The sequence below is a fragment of the Papaver somniferum genome, chromosome 9 (genome assembly GCF_003573695.1).
Source record: "Papaver somniferum cultivar HN1 chromosome 9, ASM357369v1, whole genome shotgun sequence".
NCBI classification, from domain to species: Eukaryota; Viridiplantae; Streptophyta; class Magnoliopsida; order Ranunculales; family Papaveraceae; genus Papaver; species Papaver somniferum.
In genome coordinates, this window is record NC_039366.1 from 163,577,806 (window position 1) to 163,597,254 (window position 19,449).

At 36.3% G+C, this 19,449-nt stretch overlaps 1 protein-coding gene across 1 annotated transcript in view; it reads right to left on the reverse strand.

Annotated features, from left to right (window-relative positions):
* Positions 1–19,117: 19,117 nt before the first annotated feature.
* LOC113312813 overlaps positions 19,118–19,449 on the reverse strand; it is a 27,453-nt gene continuing 27,121 nt past the window's right edge. The window contains exon 6 of the mRNA XM_026561550.1: positions 19,118–19,333. Within this exon, the coding sequence (XP_026417335.1) occupies positions 19,118–19,333 (216 nt within the window). The remainder of the gene's footprint in view (positions 19,334–19,449) is intronic.

Genomic DNA, 19,449 nt, shown 5'->3' on the forward strand with positions numbered 1-19,449 from the left:
TAGTTAAGGTACCATCAACAGGTTCTTTGGGAATGTCATCTCTCGGCCACCAGTGCTTCAACCATTGAGCATAGCAAGTTTTGTGCGACTTGTTGAATTCACGCATCGTAGTTTCCAACACTTCAGATATCACGTCCTCCTCTGCTGACAGATTTTCAGGGAAATTGCCAGTAATTAGGAGATGCAACAAAGCAACTACATCTTCCAAAGTGATGGTGAATTATCCCCATCTGCATATGAAAGTATGAGTAGGAACGCACCGGCGAGCAAGTAAAGCCACCATACCTGGTATATCATGATGAATGACTGAATTCCCAGCAGCTTGAATAACTCGTGTCACTTGTGCACGATCCAGCATGGTCCTCACACGGCTATGACCCAACATATGCCTTGCCCACCCAGAGAAATGCGCCAGAGGTTTTCGAGAAAGCTTAAGTTCCACATGTGAACCTAAATAGTGTTTCCCATTCAAACAAAATCTGATTATCGCTTGAGGAGATACTAACTTGTTATGAGTAGTACTCCTAGGATTTATGAGCAGCCGGAATGAGGAACCCGAGGGACGCTTTTCAGGTTTATGCAGAAACACGAAGAATTCATCATCAGTATTTGGGATGTTCTTGGTTTTAGGAGCTTCCTCTTTCTACTTGGAAGTCTCAGAATCATCATTTCTGGAATAATCATCATCTTTGGAAGATGCATTTGTAGAAACATCCTCCCTGGAAGTTTTCTTTCTAGAGGCACCATCTTCAGGAGCGTTATCACGGGAATCAGTCATTTTTGCAAAGTTACTGTGACATCCATGCACGAATTTTATCAACAATGGAATTAAAAGCAACAAAATAATTATAATGCTCACATCAGCGTCTACAAAAATGGTAATCCTTAACTCTTATCTTTTTACAGTTTCACGAACTTAGTGAATAACAATGTAAAACTTCGAAAACTTGTCCGTCCTTTCAAACCTGCAAAGCCGAGCAAAACTCATCACTTAAAAGTCAACACTTGACTTTTCACAAAACTATGAACAAATCACATAAACTCTCCATGTGAACGTTCCATGATTCTATGCCACAAACACACATCATCATTAGTACAAAACAAAGCTAGGATAAGTTAGCCTGTATTAGTGGTGGTCAGGATTTGTCCAGACAAAGATAAATCAAGGGCTGTGGTTCTCCTGACCACCCCCTACAACTCGCACGCGTGGAATTAATTCCAATACTATGAATGAAAAATTAATACTCATGTAAAGATATGGATTTTCAAAAATTATAACGGGGAGGTTCGAACTCATGACCTATTGTGTCATAAGAGTGGCCTCTAACCAGTGTTCCACCTTGGTTGGAATTAATAGAAAAGATAAATCAACGGTGGTGATTTGTTCAACTTAAATATCATAATTGCTTTATTAATTAGTGTTTCACTAATTGCACATAATAAATAATCTATTCATTATAAAGTGTTTTATTAATATGTGTTTCACTAATTGTTCATAATAAATGACTAATCATTTTTTAATTATAAATGTTTTCTTAATTAATTATAATATGTATTTCTATTAATAAGTAATTTTGATAAATAATATCAATATACATTTTTGGCGACAATGAATAGTAGAAGAGGTGGAGGCCGAAAGATTAGTGGTGGTTAAGGGCGGCGCCAAGCACAATTATATTTATTTTTGTTCTTTTATCATAAAATGGGATACGAAGTCCATTTTTCACATGTATCCAACTTGCCAAGAGTTTTTTCTCCCTCTTTCCTCAAAATCCTGGCTTCGCCCCTGGTTTGTGGTGGAAGAAGTAGTGACAGTGAGTGCTGGTGAGTAGTGATGGATAATATTAATTTTATGTTGTCGTTACAACATCAATAACATCGTAGTGTAGAAGATGTGGTTGGTTGTTTTTAACACTTTTGATAAAGGAAGGTACCATATATTTCCGAGATGATATCATACAAGATAATATTTTCATGATCGTAGTTGGATCACCCAAATGGTACCCCTGTTATCTTTGGTACTATATCGTATAAATCATGATTTTTTAATGTTAAAATAAAATTGATTTCAATACAAAAAAGAATATATACACGGAAAAAAAAAATAATGAAACCAATCAATTGACGACATTTTTTTCAATCTAAACCTCATACATGGCATTTGTGACACCTACATGGGGTGGGCGGCAGTGATGGTGGCAGTGGTGGAGTCAAAAATTGACATTGAGGAGGCCTACTTAAAAAAGAAAAAAACATGTAAATTTTGGTGGATTAAACCATAAATATATATGGACAAAGTACTATTTATAAAATAAACTAAAAACTTCATGTAGTTATTAAAAATTTAAGGGGTTAGAGCCAGGTTAGTCAATCCTTGGCTCTGCCACTAGGTGGTGGTGGATAAAAAATATGGATTCATATGGTTTTATGGTGGTGGCGGGTATTGGTGAACAAAAACATATTATGCTAATTTTGTAATGCCACAAAATATGTAACGTTATATAAAGTATAAAACGTGGTTGATCATTCTAATGTTAAAATAAACTCGATAAAACACATGTCCATTTTAAAAAATTGGTGCAATCAATTTCCATGTTATGTAATAACTAAACGAACGACACGAATCAAGATCATAACATATGAAATTATTTATTATCGATTTTTCTATGTAAAGAGTGGTCAGGATACGTCCTTGGTAAAGATAAATTTATCGCTAGGGTTTGTTTAACTTAACCATTTTCAAATACTTTATTAATTAGTGTCTCATTGATTGTTCATAATGATTAATTAACTTTCTATTATGTCTTTTTAATAATCTAACATAAATACATATTTATTTTAATAAATAATTGTACTAAAAGCTATATTAATTCTAATGGTGGTAGTGGAAGTAGGGTTAGTATAAACGGTGGAGGGTGTTTGTGAATGGTGGAGGTGGTAACATTACTATTGGTGGAAGAAATAGTGGCAGTGGATGGTTTTTATGGTGGTGGGTGTTGGTAATAGTAGTGGATAATAATAGTTTTTCTTTTTAGTGAGTTTTATTGACCGAGTAAAAAAAAATCTTCAAAAAACATGCAACATTGTATTGTGAAAGATGTAATTGGTGTTTTTAGCACCATTGATAAGGACAAAAATCAAATATTTCGAGGATGATACCGGAACGTATAAGACAATATGATCATGACTGTTGGATCACCGAAACGGTATCCGTATTATATAAAGGCAATTGGTGTGCCCGCGTAAGAGAACATTATCGCTCTCTCAAGTACTATTACATTTTTTCCTGAAAGACCATCAATGTCGAGTTGTTCATCAAAATCATCATAAAAAACTATAAATCATAAATCTAAATTTCGCCTCCGATGTTTATAGAATATTTTTTATATTTTACATTCTAAAATCATGCGACCTCTTGATTACAAATCAACAATATCAAATTACGGATCAATATGTATAGGTTTCAATCACTGGGTTAGAAGGTAGAGTAGATACAGATGGGTATATCACACAAAGCAGAACATGAGTGAGAATACTTCAATAATTTGGTCAAGAAATAAGGTCAAAAATTTAAGATTAACTTTCTATAGGACTAATTAGATCGGCTTCGATAGGAGCCGACTAAAATATGGATTAATAATAATTTCCACGTAATACAATTTCAAAACATAGTTTGGCTAACTCTGCCTATGTAAAGAGTGGACAAGATTTGTCCTTCCTCAATTGCTATGTTATGTGAGAAGAAGGTGATATCTAAGATTGAGGTACAATTCAAATCCATTAGGTTCATACCATTTACAACTGGACGCCTTGAAAAAAATTGACGTGTTGTTATTATTATTACAGGTAAGGGATATATTGACCACACTTGCGAAAATAGCTCACTTCGCAAATGATTGGTGTTGCATGTATTGTCTAGAATGCAGCGATGAATTTTAGGAAACAAGGTATAGTAACTTAGACCCGATGACATACTTATGTTCTCTTTTTTTTTTAGTTTTTCCACAATCTATTTATTTAAGAAAAATGAACATTGCAAATACATAACATCAACAAAAATTAGACAGATTGTGTTTGATAATAATGGCTACCGATGGTCCGGAAACGGCAAAAGAAAGGAATTGTTGTAGAATAATTGTTGGGATATACGATGGATTGCTTGATACGAATGAAAGAGGTATAACTATTTCGATTCTGAAATCACATAAAATTCATAGTAGAAGATGACATCAAGTTTAAAGTTAGTAACAAACATAATATGGCTAACTAAAATGTTAAAAACAAACAGGATATATAAACTTAGAAAGCCTTGGGACTCGAAGAGACCAATTTTGAAAACTACAATCTTAGAAAGCAACGATCCACAATACCATAATTTTTTTTTATAAATATTCAATGTAGAAGATGTCAACTTTTGGTAAAGGATCTATTGACAACCTATAAATTTGAAATAGGATCAGAGAGTACAATATGTGTTCAAGGTTCTTTATGAGGTAATGTGTCGCCAGATTGTATTCCAAGTGAAGGTAGGAACATATGGAAATGACAAAATGTCCAAGACTTTTGAAGTTACCAAAACCTTCGTTAAGACGAACTGTTGGGAACAATACTTTGTTGAAGATTTAATGGAAGAGGTTTGCATATATACAATCCCTTCGAAAAGGTAATTGGTACACATTTTAAACATTGTCATCTGATGGGTGTTGAAAAATTACAGGAAAATCATGTCACATTGGAGAGTTTGTATCATCCGTTCGATACCAAAAAATATTATTCTCTGTCTATTTGGAGGATCGACAACATGACCATGATAAATGAGTCAGCCGGAGCGAAATAGGAGCATGGGGAGACTTTTATGGACGATATTGATTAGTTGATTTCACTGACATGAGCGCTGCTCACGACACATTTTCAAAAAATATTTAAACTTCCATGTTCATGTAGAACATTATCTCATTATAAGCAATGAATCTAAATAAAAAATTGTCTGTAAGTTAAGATTATATTTCTTTCGTTTGAGCAAATCTCCGGCGGTAAAATATTAAAGGAAAAAAACAAGAAACAAAGAGAGGAAAATCCCGACTATTTTATGACAAACCCATATTAAATCACAAGGAGTTGATAAGTATTCGGGACACAAATTATACGATATATTAAAAATGAACCAACATCATGGCCCGTGCCGTTACGGCACGGGTTAAGGGCTAGTAAAATCATAAAATACAATTATTTATCTTTAACAATTACTTAAAAATTGTTGTCTGAAATAAAAAAAAAACTCACGTACGTTTTTGAAAAAAAAATAAAAAATTATGTGAGTTAATAAAAAAACCTTTTTTGCTCAAACGATCATTCGTCTTCGAAACGAGGGTCTTTTCTATTTTTGCAAGGGTCCACATATTCCAAATAAAATTTTGAAAGTTTACAAATAAATTTTATCATGGACTACAAGTCTTTTCAAAAATTCCTCTAACTTTAAGGATCGTTATTTATTACTTCTACTACAAACGAGTATACGATCCCTAAAGGTATTTGTGTGAAAGTTCATGCTTTGAAAACAAATTTTGGTTTTCATGAAACCTTATAAACAAAATTTTCTCTACTACAACTAAAACATATCTATTCAAGGATTCATGTATCTTTTTTATGTTAGGGATTATTGCTTGTTTCTTAAACTAACGAATAAACGAGCATACGTTTTCTAAAATAATTTCTTCATGAAACCTACACATGCATGCATACATAAAATTTTGTTTTGAACAACTCATGGAAAGTTCATGAACTCACAGTAAAAAAAAAAAAAAACTTACCTGTCAACGGCGCCAGAAGTTAGCCGGCGGTGGGTGGATTACCGGCAGCGATCGGGGCTCCGGCAAACAAAATTTTTTCTTCCTGCTCGTGAAGAAGAGAAAGGAAGTGGTCGGTCAGCTAGGAAAATAAAGATAAATTTTTTAGGGTCTCTTCCCTTTTATATTAATTTTATTTCCAAAATCTAATAAAACATGGGTTTCCTTTTTGGGCTCGGGCCCATAAATCCTAAACTGACCAGAACTAAGTGTTCGGGCGTCCAAATCAGCAGTGCCTCATCTCTCCATGCTCACGAGATGACACTCTATCATACTATCAGTTTCTTCACCTGAACATTTTCTCGTACGTGACACCATTGGAGCAAATCGGGGATTCTGAAAATACCTTTGTGCAACTGAGTTCAACCACTGATCTCGTGGACTGAAAATCACCATCTAATGCTTACTGCGGAACATGACTGTCCCTCACTAAGCAGGGGACTTAATGTTGATGGTGGATTTTCAACAAAGGTCAAAACCGTAAAATCATGATACTGCATGTTTCTGACACGGCTTTCAGGCATGTGACGATTCATGTTTTACGAGCCATGATGAATATGTTTCTCGATAGGCCTCCACCAGTTGAGCTTTTGATACCTCGCATTTCATCATGAACTCTATGTAGAATAACATAATTGGGCGATTCTCCGTAAGATTGAGAGCAATAACGCCTTCAGGACGTCGGTGATACTCACTGTTCCCTGACTACATGAGAGAGACCCACCTCTACATAGAAGAACGATTGGGCGGTTTTCCGTAAGATTGAGAGCAATAACGCCTTCAGGACGTCGGTGATACTCATTGTTCCCTGACTAAGTAGAGAGACCGTGTATAAATCCAGGCGGTTCTCTGTAAGATTGAGAGCAATAACACCTTCAGGACTTCGGCAACACTCGTTGTTTCCTGACTATGCACCTTTCAGAATGGGTATGACGCTTTAACTGGCTAATATCCCTTCTGTGATAGATTAATTCTACTGTGATATTCACCACTGAATTCCTAGAAGATAATCTATTTTATCTCATTACTCCTATTTCATGATCGAATCCACGACTGATCTCATGGGATGGTAATAACTACTTTCATTACTCCGATTCTATGGTCGAATCCGCGATCCCATGGAATGGTAATACTCATTTTATTATTCCGAATTCATGGTCGAATCCATGACTGATCCTATGGATTGATAATAAAAAACTACTCACTTTTATTACTCAGTTTCATGAATCATTCTCCACTGAATTTCATAAATTAGTAATAAATACTCAACAATCGGGCATCTGGACTATCACTGAGTAAGCCCCATAAAATTCTGCAAGTATACTCAACCATGATGCACGAACGAGCACCCAAATGCATGAACGAGCATTTAAAAATATGGACAAATGAGGAATCCTACACGGAATGGGAGAGTGAAAATATTATTAAAATAATAAAGTGGCGCCTGTGGGACCGGGCCCACCGGACGGCCGGTCATGCCGCCGTGGCCAGTCCCCCACGCCCTTTTTCCTTTATTTTAGTTATTCTATTATTTTCATGAACTCATGAAAACTCCTTTATTCTAGCAATTTTCCTTGTTTGAGCAAAACTCATGGTTTCTCCATATTTTCACGGAATCATGAAAAATAATATAAAATTAGGGAAAGTACCGCGGGACCGGGATCCTAACCGGCCGGCCATGCCTTGGCCGTGGCCGGTCCCACACTTTCCAAACCCTTATTTTATTATTATTATTTCCCTAATTTCATGAAACTCCTCCGTTTCAACAAAAATCACGGTTTCTTCATATTTTCTCAAATATTGGTCAAATCATGAAAAAGCCAAAAAGTCAAATGGTCACATGACCGACTAGGCAACTCACACCAAATATTAAAATTTCATTATTTTAATATTTTCCGAACTTTGATCAAACGAGCAAAGTTCTACTTGCTCATTCGAGAAAAACCAAGAATTTCAGTCAAAGATCGAACTCTTCTGAAAATCCGAGATATTGCTCAAACGCACATCAGAAAATGCCAAAACTCTCAAGACTGAGACACGGACATTATGGTGACACGGGCATGTTTCCTTGACCGACCAGGGCCGGCCCTAAGGCTTGCAAGGAGCCGGTCCCACACTTTTTCATAATTTTGACCAAATTTGCTCAATTGCTCATATTGGGTCCAAACTCTTTCCAACCGACTTGGAATTTGCTCAAACGACCATCAACTGGTCCCACGATCACCAAGGGCTGGTTTCATGCCCTCTTGTCCGGTCCCTCACTTTTACACAAATAGGTTTTACCACCTAATCCCCAATCGAGCACTATTTCAATAAATGATGAAACCGGCATTTTATCACCATTCTTTCACCAACTGGTCAACTCAAGACCCAAGTGCACGCTAATTTGTGCACTTGGACACCACATGGACGTCCATCATCCCATGTGGTCGGTCCCTCTATAACTCATGAATTGTTTTCAGCAATTCATCAATTGACGAACGATTGATTAAAAATTAGGGTTTCGAACAAACGCTTCACGAATTCATCATTCTGAGCAAGTTCAAACACTAATAAATTTATGTTGATCCAGCAATCAGCATCTGGATTAATTATATAATATTTGGTAGTCTACCAATATTTTAATTAATATTTTATTGAGTTACGTCACCAATAAATAATTCGTCGAATTGAGCAATACTCGCTCAGTTGCTCGAATATTGATCCAACTATCAATATTCAGTAATTCGTCGAATTGAGCAATACTTGCTCAGTTGCTCGAATATTGATCCAACTATTAATATTCAATAATTTATCAGTAATTCGTCGAATTGAGCAATACTCGCTCAGTTGCTCGAATATTGATCCAACTATCAATATTCAGTAATTCATCGAATCAATGAATCCCTGAGCATTCTCCACTCATGATCAATTCAGCAAAACCTATACTCATTGTCTAATCAGTCAACAACTGACTAATAAAATACACAGCTGTCATGCAGACTCTACGATTCGTGAGATATCAATCACGTCACATGGGGGATATCAATTAGGGTTTTGGTCTGGCGGCCTACGACACGTGGATTCATCCATGATAAGAAATGTGAGTAAGTCGTAAAAACGGTTGAAGAAGTTAGCAAAGTAGTGGGTGAACGGTTAACCAAGTCTCCGCACGACCTGGAACTGGTTTCACCATGATTTCCCACTTCCCAACTCTTTCACTCAAGAAACCGTTACACTTACAGGGATCAAGGTTTTACCATTCTGACAATATAAATAAGTCTCTGAATCCATTATTGAGGTCATCAACATTCGTCTACACAGAATTTCTCGAGCAATTACTCTCAAGAATTCGTCAATCTCCCAGAACTTATTAGAACTCCTCAGTTCACAGAAAACTGGCAGAAACCTTCAACACATCTACAATCCTTGATCATCATTGATCCCACACAATTCTCAGCTTCCCTCCTACAGATCGACCCATCTCCCTCTTTGCGACCGAATTGACTGTGGAACGTCCATTGACTTGGTTTAGGCCAGAGTCCTACAGATTGATCTCTCGAATCTAAGCACTCCCTTTGCAGTGCATCTGTGTGAGGTTGAACAGTTTGCTCGGTTTAGGAGTCTTGACAACACGCTCGTCTCTTCAATTCCCTGAAAAATCAGCAAATCGGTTTTCCCCATCTACAGTAAGATACGAGTTGATCACACTTCAGGATTTTATTTAGAAGAAGCCTTTTCACTGGAGCCATAGTCTTTTACTACACCAAGCAGAACATTGACATGTTTTCTTAACTGTTTGAATCTATCAGCTTGAATTCTAACAAGGTTTAGAATTAGTTTACTCTCTCTAGCTGTTTCGTCTTGAACAACAGAGTCAGATTCATTAGATAAACATATGTCAGTGTTAGTCTGTTTCGTTTGAACACGGGGTCCGTCTATAAGAGAGATTGAGGGATCTTTCTCTTTGATAGATTTATTAGAAACAGAACTTTTATTTTTGGTGACGCATTCATCAGATATAGTACTCTTGTCCATTGAGTCAGATCGCTACAAACACAGACTTCTGAGGTCTTGAACGTGTTTGCCTGCTCTGATACCAATTAAAAATGCGTGGGGTCTAACAACCACACCCAATATTTCGATTAGCAATCTGTATGGACTAACTCCAATATACTTTCTATAGAATCAACTAGACAGTCAGACTCAATCTAGAGAAAAGTATATCGAGGAGTTAATATCTCTCTCTTGATTTGATTTTACTCAAGCAAATAGAAATATGCGAGTCTTTATGAAATACAAAGATAATAAACTTGGATGGTACCAAAGACCAATACCCAAGTATCAATCAATTCACAATTGATCGATACAAACGCACAACCTGTCATATTTCAATTATATAACAAAATATAATGCGGAATAGAATAACACAGACATTAAAAATTTTGTTAACGAAGAAACCGCAAATGCAGAAAACCCCCGGGACCTAGTCCAGATTGAACACCACATTGTATTAAGCCGTTACATACACTAGCCTACTACAAACTAACTTCGGTCTGGATTGTCGTTGAACCCTAATCAATCTCACATTGCTTCAAGGTACAGTTTCGCTCCTTACGTCTCTGATCCCAGCAGGATACTACGCACTTGATTCCCTTAGCTGATCTCATCCACAACCAAGAGTTGCTACGACCCAAATTCGAAGACTTTAATAAACAAATCTGTATCACACAAAAAAATCTACAAGGATAGATAAATCTGTCTCCCACAGATAAACCTAAAAGTTTTGTTCTGTCTTTTGATAAAAATCAAGGTGAACAAGAACCAATTGATAAACCGGATTTATATTCCCGAAGAACAACCTAGTATTATCAATCACCTCACAATAATTTAAATCGTATGGTAGCGAAACTAGATATTATGGAATCACAAACGATGAGACGGAGATGTTTGTGATTTCTTTTTATCTTGCCCTATCGGAGATATAATCTCAAGTCAATTATTCAATTGAACTCGGACGATAGAAAATGGCAAGATCAGATCGCTCAACTACAGGAGAAGAAGTTTCGTCTGGCTTCACAATCCCAGTAAAGTCTTTCAGTCGTTAGTCGACAAGGTCTCGAGAAGAAACCTATGATTAAAGGAGAATCGACTCTAGCAAACCAACTAGTATCACACAGGAGGTGTGGGGATTAGTTTTGCACAGTTTCTAGACGTCTCCTTATATAGTTTTCAAATTAGGGTTTGCAATCTAAGTTACCTTGGTAACAAAGCATTCAATAATCACCGTTAGATGAAAAACCTGATTTATCCAAGCTAATATCTTTCAACCGTTAGATCGAAACTTTGCTTGTCACACACAAATGAAATGTATTCATTTAGGTTTGAGTAACCGCACCTAAACGTGTACATTGGTTGGTTCACAAATGGTTGACCAATGGTTAGCCATATGAGTGCTTTCATATTAATCGTATTCATCTTTCTCATAACTAGTTCAAATGACTCATAAGAACTAGTTCAAGAGTTGTTCAATTGCTTAGGTCTTTATACATAGACACAATTGAAACAAAATCGGTTTGATTCATTTGAATCAATTCATGAACAATATACCCACGGTTTGCAAAGATTGCATTCCTTATATTTTATTTTTTTAAGTCCATGAACTACCGATTTGAGAAATAACTAGCTTGGGTACGCGTACGGGTATACGTACCTTAGCTACCAGATTTTGAGTTGGTTTTAGTTTCCAAACTCGGCAGAATTTTTCGGGTGAAAAAGTTCCGCCAGTACGCATATGGGTACGCGTACCTAAGGTGACAGGTTTTTGAGTTCGTAAACTTCAAACTCAGCAGAATTTCACGGACGTGAATTTCCGCCAGTACACGTACGGGTACGCGTACCAACCTGTCTCCTTCACCAATACCGCATGCACACATATGCACACACTTGGTTTCCGGCATATGGATTTATACACTAATGTGCGAACACACTATATGCTTACATCCATAGGTGGTTACATATTCTCAACTCTACATTTCAATCGTTGAAACATTCTTCTATAATGTTATAACATTCGCTAGACATAAAGAATCGACTATTGTCATCAAAGCTATTTTCAAGATTGAAACGTCGTCATGACTTTCGTCAAGGGTAAAGATGAAGATGGTTAAAGCAAAAGCTTACCAACACGTATTTCGAGAAAAAGATAGGCGAGTAAGCTCGGCTCGAAATAGAAAATGTGTATGCAAGAAAACTATCATACTTATACGACTTTTGCCTCAAGAGTAGGAGATAGAGTAGATAGACTTTTGAGTGACAAGATGAGTTCAAGTCTCCGCATACCTTTTGGTCGGATGAAGTTGCACTGGTTCCTTGAGTAGTTCTTCGTCTTTGCAAGATAATCGCCATGGAGTCTGGAGCTCAACTATTCCTAACTATCCTAGACCGAGACTTAGTCATAAGTATACTAGAAATCAAGACATATAGTTTTGATCACTAATATTGACAAACATGCTTGAGATAGCAATACATGCGAGTTCGACCGAGCAGTGCTCTAACACATATCTTTGAGAATATTCGGTTTTGGAAATTCCTTGGTGTCCAAACTTCCTTGGTCTATAAATATTGAAGTTTGCATTTCAAGCAAACTAATCCTAAGAGCCAGCAAAACTACCTAGTTGTGTTGTTCCTGGTGGAGCCGCCTATTCGGAGAGGAAAGTAACCTAATTAGGCGAAATCTCTTACAGCCGCTCGTTTAAAGACTTCTTTGGGATTGAGAAGCTCTATTAGTACTGTTGATGGAAACTAGATGATTGCAGTTTATTATTAGTTTTCGATTGATTTGATTGACGAACGGTTGTTGAACTTTGATTGCACCTAGTTTGTTTATGCTTGAGAATTTTCTCTTCTGATACAAGATTCACTCAAACTATATCGAAGTTTCGACGAGGATCTTTAGACTTTTGTAGTTCTAAAGACGTCTTGCGATAATCTATCGTTAATAGACTTCGTTCTGTGTGTGATTGATCACAAGAGATTCAAGTTGATTGTGTGCATGTGTTTATTGAAGATCAAAGAAGATTTGAAGACAAAGAAGATATTTGGGTTCATAATCTTTGGTGTGCACAATACTTGTTTCGGCTGGAAAAGGATCCAGCTATAATCGGTTTATCTTTGTGATAGATTTGATTGATTAGTTGAGTAGATCGACATCAATACAATTCTTTGTGATTCAAAGTATTGATTTCAAAATCTTGACAATTACTTTGGTAATTGTTATTGGATAGATCTAAGGACCTGACAAAGGAGTTTATTGGGATAAACAGAAGAGCCTTTTGTCGAACTCATATCACTTGGTCGAAAAGGGTTGTTACCGAACAGATTTGTTGTTCCTTTACTATTTGGAATACGAACCAAAGGAATTGTTCCAAGTGCATGACTTATTGCAAGTTGGAGGCGCAGGGATACTGACGGAACTAGGTGAACTATAGGTTTAGTTTCTTGGTCTCAACTATACGAAGTTTGTTTAGATTTTGTATAACGGCTTCATCCTGAGAGTATTCAATTCTGGACAAGGTCCCGGGGTTTTCTGCATTTGCGGTTTCCTCGTTAACAAAATCTTGTTGTGTCTTTTACTTTTCTATATCCGCAATTATAATTGTTTTATTATAATTAGAAGTAAAATACTCAAACGTTAATTCCTATTTACTTGATAACAATCCTACTGTGTTTGTTTAAGTCCGAACCTTTTATCAAGTAAACATAATTCATTGTTGTATTGTCTCAATCTTATATCCATAGTCAATCACACAAGTTATATTGTTATCGTATTATCTCGACCTCGTATCTATAGACGATCACACCAAGTGTGAACCGATTAGTTGTATTGTCTCGACTCAGTCCATAGACAATCACTTTCGGAGAAAGGACTTATAGGTGAAAAGTTTTAGATTGATGTATATTTGGGTACCCTCGTCTTTTCAATTTTATAGGATGAAATTACACATATATCCCACACATAATCAAGTAACTAAATACATAGATTTTGTTAATGTCTTATTTACGAAGTTCAAAATATAAGTGTTATACTAACCTCAAGTGCAAGGATGATTTCTTCGTTGCAGTCGTTAATTCTTTACATTCTTTAGAGTAATATTTGTAAGTCCCAACATTCCTAGACTTTCTAGTCTAACCTAAACGAAGTTGACTCTAATAACGACTCTAGGTGAGTTTTGATACTAAAATATGACAACCAACCTTGACATGCCAACGCTTGGTGGGTTCAACCAAGATATGATCTAACACTAGGTTGAATCCTCCAAGTGTTGGTATGTCAGGGTTAGTTGTCATATTTTAGTTTCAAAACTCAAGGTCGCTTCATTAGATTACTAGAGTTAACTTCGTTAGGTTAGACTAGGAAGTCTGTAAATGTTGAGTCAAACTCGTGTTATACTGAAGAACCTGAAGACGTATTGGCATCAAGGAACACATTAGCCTTCTGTTCGAGGTTAGTAATACAAGATTTGACTTGTTTCCATTTCTATCTACGTTGCTTTCAAGTTATTTACTTATAAAGTATAACATATATCTTTTGAACCTTGTAATTGAGAGATAAATAATAGCTTTGTAACTTGTTACTAGATTGTGTAATGAAATTTAGATTGATTGCATGCCTATAAAACTATGTTTAACTACATGAGTTTAAGAAAGTTAACTTGCGAAACTTGTTTCGTATTTAAAAAGAATCAATAGTGTTGGTGGTCCGATCCGTATTGAGGATCTCTTGAAGAGCCGGTCCTAATAGCAAAATATATTTCCGGTTTTCACATTACTTTAGGGTTTGTGTGAATACCAGAATATGGGTTGCTATTTAGGAAAGTTCAAGATGTCGACATAGTGACTAATTTGAACACATGCTAAAATCATATTCTGTCATTATTCAAAGATATTCCTTGACAAGGTGAAAGATATTAGTAAAGTATAATTGTATGCTAACTAATATTGAGCTGTTATCCATGAGGAATTTTGGTATATTAGTTGGAGCTATGGTCCATTTCTCGAATTCGTACTAGGTAGGTATGTGTAAGGGTACACGTACCTATGGTCTAGTTTGTGAATTCATGGAGCTAGGGTACGCGTACTGGGTCTGAATACCCTAAGCTATTCACGAACTCAGTCTCTTGGGGTACGCGTACTGGGTATGCGTACCTTCCCCTTGTACGAATTCAGAACCTCGGGATACACTGACTGGGTATGCGTACCAACATACGTTCTGGAACTCATATGTCTAGGGTAAGTGTACTGGGTACGCATACCTACCCTGTGCCCATATTTCAGTAGCTCTGAAAAAATCTCTTTCACGATTTGGAGCATTCTCAATCGCCATAGATATGAAATATCATTGGTTGGGAAATTTCCAAATGATCAACTGGAAACATAAATAGTTCTTGAATAATAAATTGTTGTCAACCAAGATTGTCAAGGATCTATGAACATCCATTGCTTGAATCATATTTCGAGATATTTAACAAGACACGCTTGATTCAAAACTTCTTCTTTGTAATATTTAATCTACTAAAATCATACGACATAGTCTCGCAACGATAGAATGGTAATGCTGTGCATAAATAGGATGTTCCAGTCTTCACATGCCTCTTTGTCGATGAAGTTCTTTAATGTCTTCGTTTGTTCTTCAGTCTTCAATCTTCAAAGGTTATTCGGTAATGTCTAATACTCAACTACCATACTCTAATCCTAGTTCAAGTCTTGACTTTAGTAGACTAGAAATCTAGATATAGTTTTATCCAACTAATATTGACAACAAGCTTGAGATAGAAAAACTTACGAGTTCGTCCGAGCAGTGCTCTAATAGTAATTTGTAGTGATCTACAGTACAATTGATATACAGAAACAACTCTCAATCTCTAAGGATAGAGATCATTGGAGAAGAAGGGAGGAATTTGGAAGGTTAGAAGAAGAATTAGACGAATTATAGGAGGGCAAGAGAAGGAAGACGATATTTGGGAGGGAAGAACATTTCATTTTATTAATTCATTGGTCCCGATGCTTACAACAAAAACAGCTTATATTGTTGTAAATCAACTCACAAACAATTATACCTAAGCCACCCCTCAACTACTAAGAAAACTAAGAAAATAACCTGATGGTCTAATTGTCATGAAGCTCGGTTTATGACAAATCCCACCTCTTCAAATCATCCTTGTCCTCAAGGATATAAAATGATCCTGACCGGTGGAACACACAACTATTGCATACTAGCGGCTGCATCTCGAATTCAGTAGAAGATATGAACTTAATAAATTTGATACCAACGCCCATAAGAAACTGAAAGCCTTCATATGAATTGTAGGTATGAGGCCTAGTCTGAGTTCAAAACTGATCGATGCACTCGAGTGTTCTGTGCTTATTTCCTTATGGGAAACAGAACGAGTAACTTCATAAACCTCTGCTTGGTAAATGCTAGTAAAAACACCTCCAGCATCCACAAATATCAACTTGAAAACAACATAGCAAATGATTGTATGAGTACCTATCAATGTAAGAGACCTTACCCCACCACCAGTTGAGGCCTGGACATGCATCTTCATGTTTACTTTTTTGTAAATAACCTGCATGTGGAATTGTATTTGTAAACAATTTCCCACTCCCAACACAGAATTCTTCACCTGACAATCTTTTCTTAAGAAAATAACTTCTTCATTGTTAACCTGCAGCTCAAACTATTCACCTTTCTCAACAGAATAATAAGTATCCAGCTTAAATTTGTGCATAGTAAATCTGGTCATGTGGCATTTAACTGAAGTAGTTGTTGAAAGTGCAAGGTGAATTACAAATTTCTGTAATTTCCTGGAGTTGACAGTCTCTTCTTTTTCATGTTGCGCTGTGCCATGAGATGTAGAGATCTCCAGTACCTGGTAGTGCTGCTTGCGAGCTAAAAGGTCTTGTAAACGCGATTGTAGCTTGTTGAATATCCAAATACCCATTTCCATATTCTTGTCAACACTACCTCTCACAAACCAGAATAATCGTCGAATGCTAACAACCATAATCTTCTCAAACTCAGGTTTATAATATGAAACACTCATAAATATGTTATTGTATGAAGGAAGGGAGTAACCTGTTGTTAAACCTGAAATAGAGATTAACCTATTCCATCATTTTGCACCAATAATACAGGAACCTGAAACGAGCACAATTAAGTCCAACTTGAAAATTTTCTTTCTGACCCAAGAAATGGATTCGAATTCTAGGCTGAATTGGATCATAGAGTATAAGAAGACTGGTTATATCAATTCCATAACAGAGATATCCCTTTCCATAACAAATGCAAACACATTCATCTCAATTTTATTTTGAACTCTGACACAACCCAGTAAAGAACCACCAACCATTCCCTTATCTTTTATGAGCTTGTTCTGGATAACTAGTCCACATTGAGTTGATTCTACTCTGCTAGAACCCCTCTTTGGTAATACAACAAACTCCAAATTGTCCTCGAGAGTGTGGATAACTCAGCTTTAGCTGCTAACAAGATGACGAATGTTCTAACATTTCAACGGTACCTAGATTGTGTTGTAATTTAATCGCTTCACTGTACTGCACAAGACCTTCTCTAGTGTTGACCAAATGATACTCAACCCAATGCATGGTTCTTGTTTCTCCACTTCCAACAAGGTTAAGGATGAAAATTTCCTCTATTACCCTCTAATGGATTAGTGTTTTGATTACTAAACACGTAACTACCAAGTTCTTTTCATGCTCCTGAGGTAAATGTAGCAGAATATGATGCTGCTGGACACATTTAAGCTTGACCTTGAAAGTATTGCAACAATAATAACACAAATATTTTCCTTTCTTAGTTTTTATCCTCTCATACAGTGCACCCTTAAGTTGTAAAGAATAATGATGATCCCAGCTTGAACTCCATCTACCAGGTCCACCAACAATAAGGCTACGCAATCCACGTGTCTCTAAGACAACCAAAATATAACCACAAACATTTCTCATACTCCACAAACTTTTCTGAGCCTCTTCTAGTTCTTGCACATTCTCAGACTCACTTCCTTTAGTCGCTAGAAGTATCGCCTCAGCCCAGAGAATATTACCTTATGGAAATACATCATCAAACAACGCTCTGGCATCATCCATGTCACCATTCTTAATAGACAAGCATACATTCGCCTTCCCAATTAACAATTCTAAGCCATACCCCAGTTCTTGAATCAAATTATGAACAGTATTTGCAAAGTAATTTTGCATTGACACGACCACGTGAAGAACGATAAAACCAGAAGTAAGTATAATAGAACTGAATTTATAACCTCTTCTAAAATAATAAGGATACCCATGAAACATTTTTCCTCGATCAAATACCTTTTGAGAAAAATCCAGGCTACAATTTGAATATTCTCCACCACTTGTATACATAAGAACCAACTCCAAGGTATTGCTTCCCATGTAGTTTGGTAAATTTTGAGATAAATCTGAGCTTGCTTTAATTGACACCTTTGAATAAGTATTCCACAAACTGGTCTCATGCATTCTATCTCGAGCAAACAACAGATGGACACAAGCATAACTGGAGATATAATCTCTGTCTGAAATTCTCGCAAACAGATTCCTACTATAACAACTGTCACCACCTTTAACGAATACAAGCATACGAACAAGAAGCAAGACAAAATTTAAAATTTCTCCTAGAGAAATAAGAGCACACCTCACTGACTAAAAATTCTTTACCCCGATCAAAAAGCATACGACCATAATCATGAATAATTAAAACAACACCCGAACAAGTAATTCGATATTCGAGTAAGAATGAAAACATTTTGAGAATTATGAATATATAAGAAATAGACTGATTAAGCTTGTCATCACTGATACATTTCCAATATTCATTAAAATTCTGATTTAACGAGTAGAAATTCTTTACCTCGGTTGTAACTCTTCTAACTTGAATTTCTACATTCACATCAAGGAGTTATTATTACAATTGAAGGGTTTACCTTCTTGGTATTCAAGGAACATCGAATTCTCCGGTATATCTGAACTTCACCTAGAATACCATCTCTGTCGTCAATATAGAAATGGGTTTTAGCCTCAGATCTACCATCACCTTCTGCCATTGTTGGTGGATTTGAAGAATGATGAATGAAATCACTCGCTGATTTTGACTCGGTAGAAGTTACTTTCAAATCGGCATCAATTTTGGGTGTGAATCCAGATGAGGGTTCCGGCAAGCCTTCATTTACTTTAACTTTGCTCAAACGATCTTATACGGCCTTCAATTCAGCAGATAAATTCTTAATGCTGGTGATAAATTGTGGTGAAAGATTTTTGTAATTATCCTTGAATTCCCTAACTAAGTATTTCTGAATACTCTTCAGAGAATCAACCTTCTTAGCTAGCTCATCAAACTCTTTTTGATTCTCCATTATAACCAGGTCACTCAAAATCGAGTGCTCTGATACCATTTGTAGTGATTTACACTACAATTGATATACAGAAACAACTCTCAATCTCTAAGGATAAAGATCATTGGAGAAGAAGGGAGGAATTTGGAGAGTTAGAAGAAGAATTAGACGAATTAGAGGGGGGGGGGGGG